This window comes from Lampris incognitus, chromosome 16, assembly GCF_029633865.1.
Source record: "Lampris incognitus isolate fLamInc1 chromosome 16, fLamInc1.hap2, whole genome shotgun sequence".
NCBI lineage: Eukaryota > Metazoa > Chordata > Actinopteri > Lampriformes > Lampridae > Lampris > Lampris incognitus.
This window is the reverse complement of record NC_079226.1, coordinates 25,994,739-26,009,512: the sequence shown is the minus strand read 5'-3', so window position 1 is coordinate 26,009,512 and position 14,774 is coordinate 25,994,739. Positions and strand designations below refer to the sequence as shown.

Here is a 14,774-nt window from a genome sequence, read left to right as displayed (position 1 = left end):
AGACCGATGGCTGGTGTTTTTCTTTGCTTCATTTTATAGTTCTACCCTCGTGAAATAAACATATAACTTCCCTTCAGGATGGTTCAGTTGAGTGGTGCTCTCTCTACAACGGCCTCAGATGTGTGGATGTATGGATGTGTGGATGTGGGTCTGGACGCATGTGCACTTCATTCCCTGCTATACTTACCAACCTCTGTGAAGTGTTGTGAGCCTTCAGTGCTTTGCCAGGAGACTGGCAGTTTGCTATGCACTGATAAAGTTGTAGTCTGTGTGTGTGTGTGTGTGTGTGTGTGTGTGTGTGTGTGTGTGTGTGTGTGTGTGTGTGTGTGTGTGTGTGTGTGTGTGTGTGTGTGTGTGTGTGATATTTTTGTGGCACTGAAAAGGGATTGTCAGGCTTTGTCTTGATGCATGCTCAATAACCAAGGTAAGGAGGTCCCAGGAAGTTGAACACATCTGGACACAACGTTAAATGGCAGAAACTGCAGCAGGTATCCACAACCTAACCAACAGCACAGCTGCGTAATGACCGCAACCAACAATCGGTTTCGTACGCAATTTGACGTGACCATTAACTAGAATTACAATGGTCATGTGTGCTATTCACAGATTGGGGGAAAGTTGCAATCACGATATTGTAAGATGGTGACAGATTTACTCTTAGCACCCCCCCCCCAGTTCAGGGATGGTCATACCCTCTTCATGGCCTCTTTGACTCCCCGTTCAAACCAGTGTTCTGATATTCACAGAGGATTGGGGAATAGTTGCCACCACTATCGGTTCAGGGAGGGAACGACCATCCCTGAACTGAGGGGGTGCAAGAGTACATCTGTTGCCATCTTACAATGCTGTCATGGCAACTGTTCCCCAACCCTCTGAACAGTACACATGGCCATGGAAACTCTAGTTAATGGTCACAGCAGTTTGCATATGAAACAGATGTTGTTTCGGTTGTTATGCCGCTGTATTGTTTATGAGGGTGGGGATACCTGCAGTCAGTTGAGGCTGACGAAGTCCCTTAGATGAGTGTTGAAAGGTTTCTCCTAATAAACACTGTGTCCAGATGAACTGATGATACTTTCTGGGATTACCAGACTTCATGTTAATAGGCCATTTGTGCATTATGGCCCCTGTGTCCATATCCATATATGTCATTTAGCTTGCCTATATTTCTTCGATATATGTGCATAGATAAAAACAGACATACACACACCATACACCCTGGTCCCTCTTCATTAGGGTAGGGTAGTCTCAGGACACAATTGCCGAAGAATATATGAGTGTGGAGGAAAGACTGCCACTGAGCCCTTTATGCAAATTGTGAAACTGATGAGGGATGAGAGGGCTGGAAGGAGCAGTCCATGGCTCTCAGTGTTACTCAATTGAGCAAGTTTGCATGCACACGGACATACATAATTGCACACGCACACACATGTTCACTATCTCTCTCTCTCTCTCCCTCTCTGTCTCTCTCTCTGTCACACATACACACACACACACACACACACACACACACACACACACACACACACACACACACACACACACACACACACACACACACACACACACACACACACACACACACTCCACTTCTGAAGCATAAGTCCAGGTCACCGCTCATGCCCTGTGTTCATCAGCGTAGCGCTGTGTAGCAACAGAACAGTCAGTTGCATGTCCTCTGCGCTGCTGTCCGCTCTACATGCTGGCTCAGTAAACTTACAGTTGAGCAGTTAAAACGCTGCTGTGTCGTTGAGTCACAACTGGCCTCGGAATTAGATGAGCAAGTCAAATTCGGTGTGGCTGTGTCGGGTTTGAGATCAGATGGAAAGAAGCCGGGGCTTTAGCCTAGCATGTCTGGCTCACATGTGTTGCCCTGGGAGAACGACCGCATCGCTCACATGCCGTTTGGCCCAACCAGGGGAGGCTGAGCTGTGAAGGATACGGAGGGCGAGCGAATTTTTTTTCCCCCCATCAAAAAAACATACTTTTTTGTGCGTCTATGTTTTGATGAAACATTAGATTTGGACACAACTGATGATGTGTCCTGGTGGTGGCAATGTCACCTTGGCAGACATCTCCAGTTTAATTCCCAACGAAACTGTTGCAGTGCAAACACTAGGGATTTTAACAACCAGTCCTTTTTTTTATCTTGAATATCTGGAGTAAACCAGTGACTGCTGCGAAAGGGCAGCTGACAATCAGAGAAACACCAGATGATGGCCTGGAAAGACTGCTGAGAGGAGGGAATAGACCCCCAACGGGGCTGGTATGGGCTAGCGACTCATACTAGCAGGACCCAGCGCTAGTTAGCGTTCCTGGATCCACCCAATATTGCTACGAAAAGTTTAAGGAGAAGAATGCCCCCAGAGTCTGTGAGTGCGAGGGCACAAGATGACTCACAGGTGGATCACATGGTAACGGAACAAGGAAAGGATTTAACAATGAGTCGGACAACCAGCACTGCAACCGATGAATCATCAGCACTGGCAGGACAAAAGCTGCACAGCTGCATCTGTGGCTGGTCAAAGGTTACATCAGTGAAAGGTCTCAAGATCCATCAAGGCAAAAAGAAGTGCCTTAGTGAGCTCGGTAATGGGCCTCACATTGACCAATACTTTTTAAAAAGTAGGCCAAATCAGTCGAGTGAAGCCCGGAGGCAGGAGAACCCCCATAGTCCTCAGGGTATCAGCACCCCAGACGAAGTTCAGCTTTGCATAGACCCTCCAGTGGACTCTGGTCTGGAGCCCGGCCAGCCACAGCCAGCAGCAGAGAGGAAGATGGAAGGAAGAAAACCTCAAATCCTGTGGCCCAAGTCCAGCCAGAAGATTGAGTGGGAGACCATCAACTCTGACCTTGTCCTCTTGCTAGAAGGTCAAAAGGGAACAGTTGAAAGAAAACTGGAGAACATGGGAGCCATAATTTACAGCTATGGCGTAGAGAGATTTGGGGTAAAGGAGAAGATACCCAGTAGGCAGAAAGACTCTTCAACCCAGCCCAAATCCAGGAGGCAGTGGGAAATTGACAGGTTGGTGAAGGAGAGAAGACAACTGAGGAAGCAGTGGAGGAAGGCCACAGAGAGAGAGAGGGGGTTGGGCTTGACGCACTGCAGGCTGAAATAAAGCTGCATTTGACAAAGCTGCGAAGAGCAGAACACCTCAGACGACAGCATAAGAGGAAAGAATGGGCTAGGACTTGCTTCTACAGCAACCCTTACAGCTTTGTCAAGAGCCTTTTTGACAGTGAGAAGAATGGGAGTCTCAGAGTCCCCATATGAGATCTGGAAGAGCACCTAAAGAAGACCTACTCTGATGTCCGGAGACATGAGCCAGTCACCATCCCGGATGACATGCCACCAATTCACCCACCTGACCACCATATGGACACAAGACCCCCCCACATGGAGCGAGGTGGAGAGGACGGTAAAGCAGGCAAGATCGATGTCAGCTCCTGGGCCCAATGGTATTCAGTATAGACTCTATAAGAACACTCCTGGAGTCCTGAAGCTGATGAAAGTGGCATGGCAGGAAAGAGTCATACCCAGGGCATGGCGAAGAGCAGGAGGCATTCTGATCCCCAAGGAGAAGAACTCTTCCTGCATCAGCCAGTTTCGCCAGATCAGCCTTCTAAATGTAGAGGGAAAGATCTTCTTTAGCATGATTGCCGAAAGGCTCTCCACATTCCTGCAAAGAAACATCTTTGTCGATACATCAGTGCAGAAAGCCAGGAGGGATCCATGGCTTCTCCGGATGTCTGGAGCATGCTAATATCATCTGGCACCAGATACAAGCTGCCAAGAAACGGAGAGACCTGCATGTGGTTTTCTTGGATCTCGCCAACGCTTTTGGATTGGTTCCTCACAAGATCCTATGGATGGCGTTTGATTTTTTCCCATGTCCCCAGAAACATCACAGAGTTTGTCCAGACCTATTTTCAGGATCTCCAGTTCTGTGTCACAACACAGAACACTACCACCACTTGGCAACATCTGGAAATAGGCATCATGGCGGGCTGCACTATTTCCCCTTTGGCATTCACCATGGCAATGGAGCTTTTCATCCGTGCTTCTCGATGGGTGGTGGGAGGTGAAAGGTCCAGGAATGGCCTGCATCTTCCACCAATCCGGGCGTACATGGATGACTTGACCACCATAGCAACAACAAAACCATGCACCAGGCGCCTGCTGCAGAAACTCCGGGAAGACATCAAGTGGGCACGAATGGAGTTTAAACCAAGCAAATCTCGAAGCATCTCCATTGTTAAAGGCCAACTAACAGATGAACGGCTCTGCATCAGTGATCAACCAATCCCCACAGTCCGGGAGAAGCCCATCAAGAGCCTCAGAGGGTGGTACAATGCAGACCTCAAAGTCACCCAGCAACTGGAGCAACTTTGTCAGGATACAATCAGTGACCTTAGACAAATCAACAACACTGTATTGCCCGGGAAGTTGAAGCTCTGGTGCTTTCAGTTTGGGCTGCTACATCGACTCATGTGGCCAATAACCATGTACGAGGTCTCACTATCTCATGCCAATCGCTTGGACAGGCTTGTGAACTCGCAGGTGAGGAAGTGGCTCGGACTGCCAAAGTGCCTCAGCAGTTTTGGACTCTATGGCAATGGAGCCCTCACACTGCCAATTTCCAGCCTGGTTGAGGAATTCAAATGTGCCAAAGTGAGGCTGGACATGTCCCTCACAGAATCCTGAGACCAGGTAGTGAGAGGAGTTGCTCCAACCCTAGCAACAGGGAAGAAATTGACCCCAGCTGTAGCTGTTCTGGAGGCGAAATCTGCCCTCCGCCACCAAGACGTAGTAGGCCATGTTCAACAAGGCAGAGGTAGCCTTGGCCTGGGAATAAAAACTCCTACCTGGCAAAACTCGACTACTACCGAACGGTGAACTATGGTGGTTGAGGAGGTTTGCCGACAGGAAGGAGCAGCCACATGTTCTAAAGCCGTAGCACAAGCCAAACAGGGCCGCTGGATGAGGTGGGAGGGTGTTGAAAAGAGGAAACTCACATGGAGTGAGCTCTGGAGCATGGAATCAACAGGCTGAGTTTCATCATCAAAGCCACATATGATGTCTTGCCCTCTCCCACAATTCTAAATCTCTGGTTTGTAGAGAATCCATCTTGCTCCCTGTGTACAGCCCCAGCAACCCTCAAGCACATCTTAGTTGGCTGCAAGACCAGCCTTACCCAAGGCAGATACACCTGGCGACACAATCAGGTGCTCAGGTGCTTGGCAGCTGAACTCGATCGCAAGAGGGTTTCCATCAATGCCCAACCCTTCAACAACCAGGAAGGGCCCCGGCGTTTTCCAGCTTTCGTCAGGAGGAGGATAAATTGAAGGCCAACCCTTCACTTCCCAAACCTTAGGCTCACTAAACTCAGCCAGGGATTGGGAAGTGCAAGTGGACATAGGCCAGAAGCTCATCTCCCAACAGAGATCGCAACAACCACCTTGAGACCAGACCTCGTCTCTGGTCCAAATTCTTGCCAGCTCGCTTACATCATTGAGCTGACAGTCCCCTGGGAGGATGCAGTCGATGAAGCGTATGAGCGTAAGAAGCTGCGGTACGCCAACCTAGCAGCCGAAGCAGAGGACAGAGGCTGGAAGGTGAAGGTGCGCCCTGTGGAGGTGGGTTGTAGGAGCTTTGTTGCCAGCTCCACAGCAAAACTCCTGAGGGAACTAGAAGTCAGGGGGCAGGCCCACAGGAGAGTGATCAAAGAGCTAGCCAACACTGCTGAGAGGACTAGCCACTGGATCTGGATCAAAAGGAGAGACGCCGTCTGGGTTGCCAGGGTGAACAGCTAACCACAGATCACACACCCAGGACCAACCAACCTGTGGTGGGCCTGCCTCAGCGGAGGATGTCTTGTGATAAAAGGCCAAAACACCCTGTTGATGCTGAGGTACACAACTGATGATGTGTCCTGGTGGTGGCAATGTCACCTTGGCAGACATCTCCAGTTTAATTCCCACTGAAACTGTTGCAGTGCAAAACACTAAGGATTTTAACAACCAGTCCTTTTTTTGAATCTTGGTCTCCACACATTTCCTGGTCATGCCCTTTGAGGTTTTTACTGAGTCATATCCCCCCTCAATGTATCGATTCATCAACCTCAACTAGTCACAGTGCAGACTCAATATTTCCATTTGTTCTCTCTCCTCTCTCTCTCTCTCTCTCTCTCTCTCTCTCTCTCTCTCTCTCTCTCTCTCTCTCCTCTCTCTCTTCTCTCTCTCTCTCTCTCTTCTCTCTCTCTCTCTCTCTCTCTCTCGCTCACTCTCTCTCCCCCTCCCTTTCTCCCTAGTCAACTCTGGAGATGGCATTGACTATGGCCAGCAGAAGAGACAGAACATCGGCGACCTGATTCAGGAGACTCTGGAGGTGCTGGAGCGCTTGGAGGCGAGACTGCCTTCATCAACATCAAATACATGGTGCCCACCTACGAGTCCTGTATGCTCAACTGAGAGGCGCCCAGCACAGCATGAACACAACACTTCCGCCTCTCTATTACGCTCCCTCCTGCTCGCGCTCTCTCTCTGCTTACCCTAGCGTTATCTCAAAACCCTTTCCTTCTCTTAACCTCTTTATCACTTTACCATTTCCTCAACATCAACCCCACCCCTGTTGGCCTCCGTTCACATCCTTTGCACCTTTAGTACCTGTCTCACCCTGTCTAAGTCTGTTCTACCTAGCTAGCTCTGTTGTGCCTGAGTCAAATCCCCTCTCTCCTCACATGCTGCATTTTGACCTCTATTAAGTATACTTCAGCAAAACATTAATGATTTGGCTGTGTTTTAGGGGAAAGCAAATGTGTTTTCATCTCTTTAAACTCTTTAATTTCAAAACAACCTGTTCTTATTAAAGCTTACCTATCTCATGTTCTGTTTTCCACATTTTACTCTCGCTCTCTCTTTTTTTTTTTTTGTTTCTTTGTGGTTTTCTTTAACAAGCTGATATAGAAATCATCGCCCATTTCTATATTTTGGTCCAATGTGTGAGGAACTTCCAGCAAAGTAGGGCAAGATAGCTGAACTGATAGCCGTTAAGGCGTGAGGCCATGAAATGAAATGGTGATGATATGATTTGACAAGAGAGCAAAGTGAGGGATTTCATTGAGCCGGACCAGCTTTTCCTGTTGTCTGGCTGCTTTGTGTTCCCTTCTAAAGTGACACAGCACCACCGTAACACTGCACCGTGCTTGTAGTGGTGTGCTCCCGTACCCATTCTGTCACCAACCCAGCTGGAGATGAAGCCTGTCTGAGCATGTCAGCAAAGACCCTAAGGAATGAAGGCTGGCAACATTTCTCCAAACACACATGTATGAAAACACACATACATATATACACAGGCACACACATGCACATCTGATAACGTGTTCTTTGAACCCTGTTGTGAGCTCTGGGATACTCGAAGTGTGTCTCTTTGTACACATATATACTTTGTTTATCTGGTGCTTAGACCATGCCATTAACTTTGCTCCACTTTCTCTTCATTCAGCAAGAAGGAGGGAGGTCTCTGTGCTCCCCCCCCCCCCACACACACACACACACACTCACACACACACACTAGTCCCCTCCACTGTGTTCCTTAAAACTCGGTAGCTGGTAGCTGGAGAGTTGCACAAGAGTTAATTAGATCTGACTCGGAGCTTAAACTCAGAATGAAAACCTCTTCCCAAACACAATGGAAGTATCACCCAGCCGCGCATGCGCGCACACACACACACACCACACACACCAACATCCAGGTACAATCAAACAAGCATACACATTCATACAACCCCTACGACCCAGAGGGGGAGTGCAGTGTAATTGATTTCTGACACTCACAAGGACAGTCTCACTGTCTCTTATTGTAAGTCATGTCTCCAGCAAAAGCAACTTTACAAGCCTGCAGAGGAATCTATTCTCAACCAGAAGGCAGGTTCATAATGCTCATATTTCAACCTCAGCACATCTTAAAAGGACCATTACTGAATAGGTGTTCCTTGCTGCAGAACCTGACCAAGCTGCTCCCTCTCTGTGCCTGGGTGGCACCCTGCAGCAAACCGCTCCAACCGTCGGAAAGACGACCCGGAGCACGCAAGACATTGCTGATTTTGTTTTAATAAGTCTAAACTGCAGTTGAATTGACAAACTTAAATATAGTTTGTTGAAAAGAAAAAAAAAAGGTACAGAAACACTTCCCCTCTCACTTGGTGACTGATCGAACTGTGTGTAGCCTGCAGTTCTGTCGAAGTGTATCAGTGACACCCCGCCGCCCTGCTCCCCCTGTCCAATTTTACTGAGCCACAGGCTAACAGTGGGCTCGCAATAGAAGGAGGTGGGGTTGGGCCAGCGAAGAATTATAGGTACTGTGTGTAATTCTACTTGAATCCTGACCTATGTCATTCACCGACATGAATAACAACAGCAAATCAAATCAGACAAGACAAATTCAAATGGAAAGGTAGAAGCAGACACAGTATATTTGCCACTGTTTTTTTTTGGGGGGGGTGGGGGGGGTGGGAGGTGGTCTTTTTCTTTCATACACCGCTTCAAAATGCATCATGGTAGAACAGAACTTGTCAGAAATTTCCTCCACAGCGATCTGTCACATCATCATCACAGCCCTTCCTGTTAGACTTCAGACTACACCGGTACTGCTGAATGCAAAGTCACACATCTAATACAGAGAAACGGCTTTGAGCTCACCTCACTTCTCCACACTAAAGAGACTAAGTGTGGACATGCTCTCAGATTGCTTTGGCTCAATTAGATCACATCACAGGCGCTAACGGGCGTTAAATGCTAAACGCTGTCCATTGTGACCTCTTCAGGAACCCACCACAGCTCATTAAGGAAGGTGAGGGTCTTGAAAGGGACATCGGCATATGTGGTCTCCTCCTGTGGGTCACAAGCAGCAAAGGCACACAGACATGCACATATGCATGCTTGGATGCTCGCAAACACACACACCATGACAGCCTTGTCTACATCCAAATGGCAATAGTTGCTCATGCAAGTAATAGAGTGTGAACTGTGAAATGAACGGGAAGGGAGACAGCCAATAAGGTTATCTGGCCTATCAACGGTGTCATCGCATGACTGAGCCAGACCTACTGGCCAGAGAAGGCTCAGCATTGACATGATTTGTCTCTCTCTCTCTTTCTCCATCTTCCTGGACATGAGAGAATGCTTCAAAACAAATCTTGTTTATAGCAAAGATTGTACTGATAATAATATTGTGACCCCTTTGCCTTCACTGTAATGGGCAATTGATCGCTTTGTCGCTGAAGGAAGCCCTTACAAACACAGGGATACAAATGGACTGTCGTTCATTTTATTTCCCCCCGACCGTAGGCACAGGTTATAACATCATGCTCTACTTCCCCCTACAGCAGATAGCATCTGTTGCAGATAAAGCCACGCTATACCTTCCCCCCCCCCCCCCCTCAGTTCATAGAATTGTAGAGAGTTTGTTTGATTCTCCGCTTATTGTGAGACATCTGCCCACTGGTGTGCATAGGAGATAATACAGATCTGACGTGTAATTTACCCAACTTGCAAAACATCTGTTTGTCCAGTGCCTTCTACAAAGTTCCTCTTTCCTCAACTCAGATGTGTGTGTAGGAGATTAAGAAGGTTCTGGCTTTGCTGAATTAGCCTCGGCTCCAAATCCAAAGTAAGGAACTTGCCTTGATCCCACTTGTGCCGTTTTTCACTGCAGGGTTTTCCATCTTCTGAAAGATTGGTGGGAGAAAAACCTGGTTTGTATCTGTCTCTGTGTGCAGTGTGTGAGTTCTGATCGGTGTGTATTATACACTCCTGGCTGACAGGATTTGCGAGAAAAACAACTTATACCAAACAAGACCCGAGTGTGTATTTCCCAAAGTTTTGCGAAGTTTGTCCCACTACAGCGCTACAGCCTCAGCAGTACACAAACACATGCATTCACCACACAAAGGTGAAATACCTTTCCTTAATCCACAACCTGACCTAATCCTCACCCTCTATTGAAACTGGATGCCTGGGGGTCACCTCTGAGCAATGTGGGCCCCATGGTCTCTCGATTAAGGAAGGTTATTATTAGTCTAGCTAGCTCAGCCCCCCACAACAGCTGCCACTGCCCTGCAACCAGTAAACCCCCTCTGATAAACTCATACATCCAATTTCCCTGAGGGGAAACAGTCAGAAAGACAGCGACACTGTCAGAAATGCTTCGATTTGGAATCAGAATCCGTTTTATTTGGCCAAGTATGTGGAGGCCTACTCATACAAGGAATCTGACTCCAGTTCCTCCATTGCTTTCCATGTACTTACAGAGAAAAGACAAACAGCTAAAAAAGACAACAAGGTCAACATAAACATTTAACTCCTATGTACAGATATAAATGTAAATAAAAAAAGTGTATTATAAAAAGAAAAAAACCCGACAGTGACGTAACAGGAAGACAATAGTGCAATGGTGCAGAGTGCAAAGATGCTGCAATAAATATGTTAACGGGTCACTGTATATACATGAAATAAAGCACGCGCTCACCATCATAGAAGCATAAATAAATAAACGTCTGCATACACGATTGTGCAGACATGCACTCTTCCACTCTCTTCCACACACAGACACACACTTATGTGTTTCTGTCTAGCTCCCCATGCTCCTTTAGCAGGGTGAGCTGGCATGTCAGAATGGAAGGTGACTTTCTCAAAGCTGGATCTCGGGAGCTCAAGTTTGTCCTTGTGCATCTCCGTCTCGCCACATCACAGTGATGGCAGGCCAACAGAGGCTTTTGCACGGCAGTGAGCTGTAAGACAAAAGCTTCACAAACAAACTGATAGCGTTCTGTCGACAAAGGGGAAGAATAACGACATCGAGCAAAGTAGCGGACGGCTAACAACAGGCTAAGAAGAAGAAAAAAAGGTAATTACTGCAGAGAAAGGCAGCATGCAAACGTGTGCGCTTGTGCGCATGCTACAGAGAGAACATCTTGAATAGCGAGGAAGGGAGAGAGAGAGAGAGAGAGAGAGAGAGAGAGAGAGACAGAGACAGAGAGAGAGAGAGAGAGAGAGAGAGAGAGAGAGAGAGAGAGAGAGAGAGAGAGAGAGAGAGAGAGAGAGAGAGAGAGATATTGCAGCCAAGCCTGCGGACACACCAACAGCCTGAGATGAATCTGGAGAGGAGAGACAAAGATAGAGAAATTGAACAATTGAGGGAGTGTGTGGTCGCATGGGGATGGATGGATGGAAGGAAGCCGGCTGTTGTGTCACCTGGCGGAGAGAGCTGTCTAGCTCTGGCCAGCCAAGAGATTTAGGAGCAGTCAGCTGCAGAGAGAGGGAACAAGGAACCAGGGAAAGGAGGTGGGGGAGTACAAACTCTGCCAGTCGTCCCCCCCCCCCCTCACTCGAGGAAAACACAACAGAATGGAGTTGACAACTGGCACGTTGCGTCATGGCATGCCACACTCCCTTATTTGAACAGGTGAGCTGAATGCGAAGGTCCCAGTGTGTTGCAAATCCAATCGTTCCCCCATGCTGGCCACATTTCATGTGATCAGAGTCATATTATGTGTTGCCTGTTGTAATGCGATGTGCCACACACTGGCAAACTTATTAAGTATTCAAGAAGTCTCTTTTTGCTGGTACTGTGGATCACATACATTTCTTTATCTATCTTCTCTCATCACTTTCTTCCCTCTCTCACATCTTGGCCTCTCTCTCTCTCTCTCTCTTCCCCCTCCTCATCCCCTTAAATCCTCCAGTCTCAAAAAGCAGATTGTTAGAAGCAGCCATGAGACAGGGGATTGCGCCATGCAACAGGAATAAATGTCCCCCTGGGAATGATTCGTCTTGTTCAAGTCTGCTTGGCAGAGGCCACGCTCAAACACGAAGAGCCACCGAGCATGTGCGAAACACAGCAGCACAATGGAGATTTATCTGTGTGCCTCTCCACACACCGGGTGTCTCCTTCACAGGCTTAATTCAGGAGCGGGGGAATAATGTAAACACTTTGAAATGGGAGCTGGTATTCTATTTTCCTCGCACAGTGCCCTGTAAAGCATCCCTTCAATATGAATAAAGTTAGAGGCTTCTACGGCCCTACATGTCCCTGTTTCCTTGTGTCCTTCCACCTGTGTGTTTAGTTTTCTGAGGCATTCTCTTATCTGTGACTGGCAGCGTGTGCGTACGCATTAGGTCCAATGTGTGTAGGTGTGTGTGTGTGTGTGTCCGTGTGTGTTTTGTGCATGCCAGTGTGTTTAGATCTCAGGAGACCACACCACAGGATCAATCCTTCTCCGCAAAGATTTGATCAATGAAGACCTCTCTTTCTCTCTCTGCCCTTGTCTCATTCTCTCTCTCTCTTTTTCCCTCTCTCTTCTTACTCTGTCCTTGTCTCATTCTCTCTCTCTCTTTCTCTCTCTCTTCTCACACTCTGTCCTTCTCTCTCTCTCTCTCACTCTCTCTCTCTTTCTCTCACCTCACTTTGCTCTTCTTCCTCTCCTGCAGGTCTTATCACTCACAGACACTCATTTCTTTCTTTGCTACTGCAGCGGACAGACACACACGCACAAACGAGCATGCAAGTAAACACACAGATATATGCTTGCAGCAGGGGCAGGAATAGATCCACAATGTTAACAATCACCTGGGACAGATGTAGCATTGGCTGGACTTCTGTAAAGTGTATTGACACCTGTGGTGTTTCCACCAGGGACACGATTTGTGGAGGAAGAGGAGGTAAGTGTTGTTTTTACTCAGCCTTCAGCCTCTCAAAGTGACCCATACTCAATACTCCATTCCAGCCTCCCCTCGAAAGGTGTTTTCAGCTGTCCTCATTCCTCCAACCCTCCTACCCCCCACTGGGGGCGGGGCCAATGTAATTTTCAGTTTCCAGACACCAGAGCCTCTTGCCAACGGGACCCAAGGTGACCTCTGACAAAACAGAGGGCCATGGACAGCTGTGGTGTGGTGGTTGGAGCCAGAATGGGTTATTGGAAACACAACAGAAGTGGAATATAAGCTGAATTGTGATCGATTTTTCACGTCCCTCTCCCCGCACCTGAGCACTCCACCAACCACCATTTATCTGGCTCTCAGCAGATGGATAACCAGGCTAAGGCTGGTCCCAACCCGGTATCAGGCATTCCTCACTCAATAGGCTTATTTGCACTGGCCCACCACAATATCAAGCGGCCCCATCGCAAATGGATTTCCCAAGAAAATACAAGTGCCGCTTCTGCAACATGCCACATCATTTGTGCACTCCACCTTTGTGAGCATCACAGAAAGTTGAATCAGTTCATCTGGACACAACGTTGATTGGGAGAAACATTTCATCACTCATCCAAATCACCTCTTCAGTCTCAACTGACTGCAGGTATCCCCACCCTTATAAACAATACAGTGGCATAACGACCAGCATCAACAATCGGTATCATATGCAAATTGCAGCGACCATTAACTAGAGTTATATTGTAACTCTAGTTAACTAGAGTTATATTGTAACTTTAGTTATTGGTTATGGTAATTTGCATATATGAAATGGATCATTATGCCACTGTATTGTTTATAAGTGATTTGGATGAGTGATGAAATGTTTCTCCCAATCAACGTTGTGTCCAGATGAACTGATTCAATATTCTGTGATTTCCTTACCTGAATTATTGAGCATGCATAAAGACACTTTTGTGTACCTTACCATCCCCCGTGTGCTGCCACCACCACCACCACAAAATAACCCAAGAATCTGTGGGAAAAATAGTTGTGTCTCCGTGGGGTCCAGATCAATGTTGTAAAGACCCTCTCCGTAGCAAAAGATAGGACCGATGCCCAGAGTTTGAAGGGAGCTATGAGAGGAGGGCTGGCTTTGAGGAGAAATGATGGGTGTCAGAGGCCTCCATCCACCATGTGATATCTACATTGCCTTCCTGCTGACCGGATTGCCAGAATAAACACAGGAGAGGTGGCCAGCATGCCCCAGCACCGCTACCATCAACACCACCTTTCTTCTGCCGCTTCTCATTCATCCTTTGCACTTGGAGTGATTGCAGGAATAATATCTAATCAGTGAGTTTTCACAATCACTGACACTAACAAATGATACACGTTCTTGAATGCTGTAGCACACATACACACTAGCGAATGTGAGCGCAGGCATACAAAGGTGCTCACACAAGCACACACAAACACAAATAGGGCATTTATCATGATCGTGATAAGAGTTACAATGAAAAATGGGTGCATTATGTATTTCTCTGTATGTACTAGGTGTATGCTGCGGTTGCCAGAGGGACATTTATTTCTGTTGCACTGCGCTCACACCTTCCTCAAAATGTAAATGACCCAGATTCTGTCGGCATGTTTTTCCCCATAGTCCCAAAACTGGTTAGTCAAAAGAAAAAAGGAAAAGCTGTTGTATTTGTTTGTATAGATTTTATATCTATGTATGTATGTTTGTATGTGTTATTAAAGCCTATGAGGCTCTGTTCTCCTGTGCCAGAGCCATGGCCCTTATTACAAACAGACTTGCCTCACCAGAGTCGCTGGCTGCCCTTCACTAGCCTGTGGCTGGTGTTGATGGGGCAGGGTGCAGCTAGGTACAGAACCCATGCTGATGGGGGGGCAGGGTGCAGCTAGGTACAGAACCCATGCTGACGGGGGGCAGGGTGCAGCTAGGTGCAGAGCCCATGCTGACGTGGGGCAGGGTGCAGCTAGGTACAGAGCCCATGCTGGTGCGGGGGAGGGTGCAGCTAGGTACAGAACCCATGCTGTGGACGGGGGGCAGGGCGCTG

The 14,774-nt window shown here is 47.7% G+C and overlaps 1 protein-coding gene across 1 annotated transcript in view; it reads left to right on the top strand.

Annotated features, from left to right (window-relative positions):
• Positions 1-6,778, top strand: part of pacrg (PARK2 co-regulated) — a 180,849-nt gene extending 174,071 nt beyond the window's left edge. The window contains 2 exon segments of the mRNA XM_056296409.1: positions 6,312-6,398; positions 6,401-6,778. Coding sequence (XP_056152384.1) covers positions 6,312-6,398; positions 6,401-6,471 — 158 coding nt within the window. The 3' untranslated portion in view covers positions 6,472-6,778.
• Positions 6,779-14,774: the final 7,996 nt, after the last annotated feature.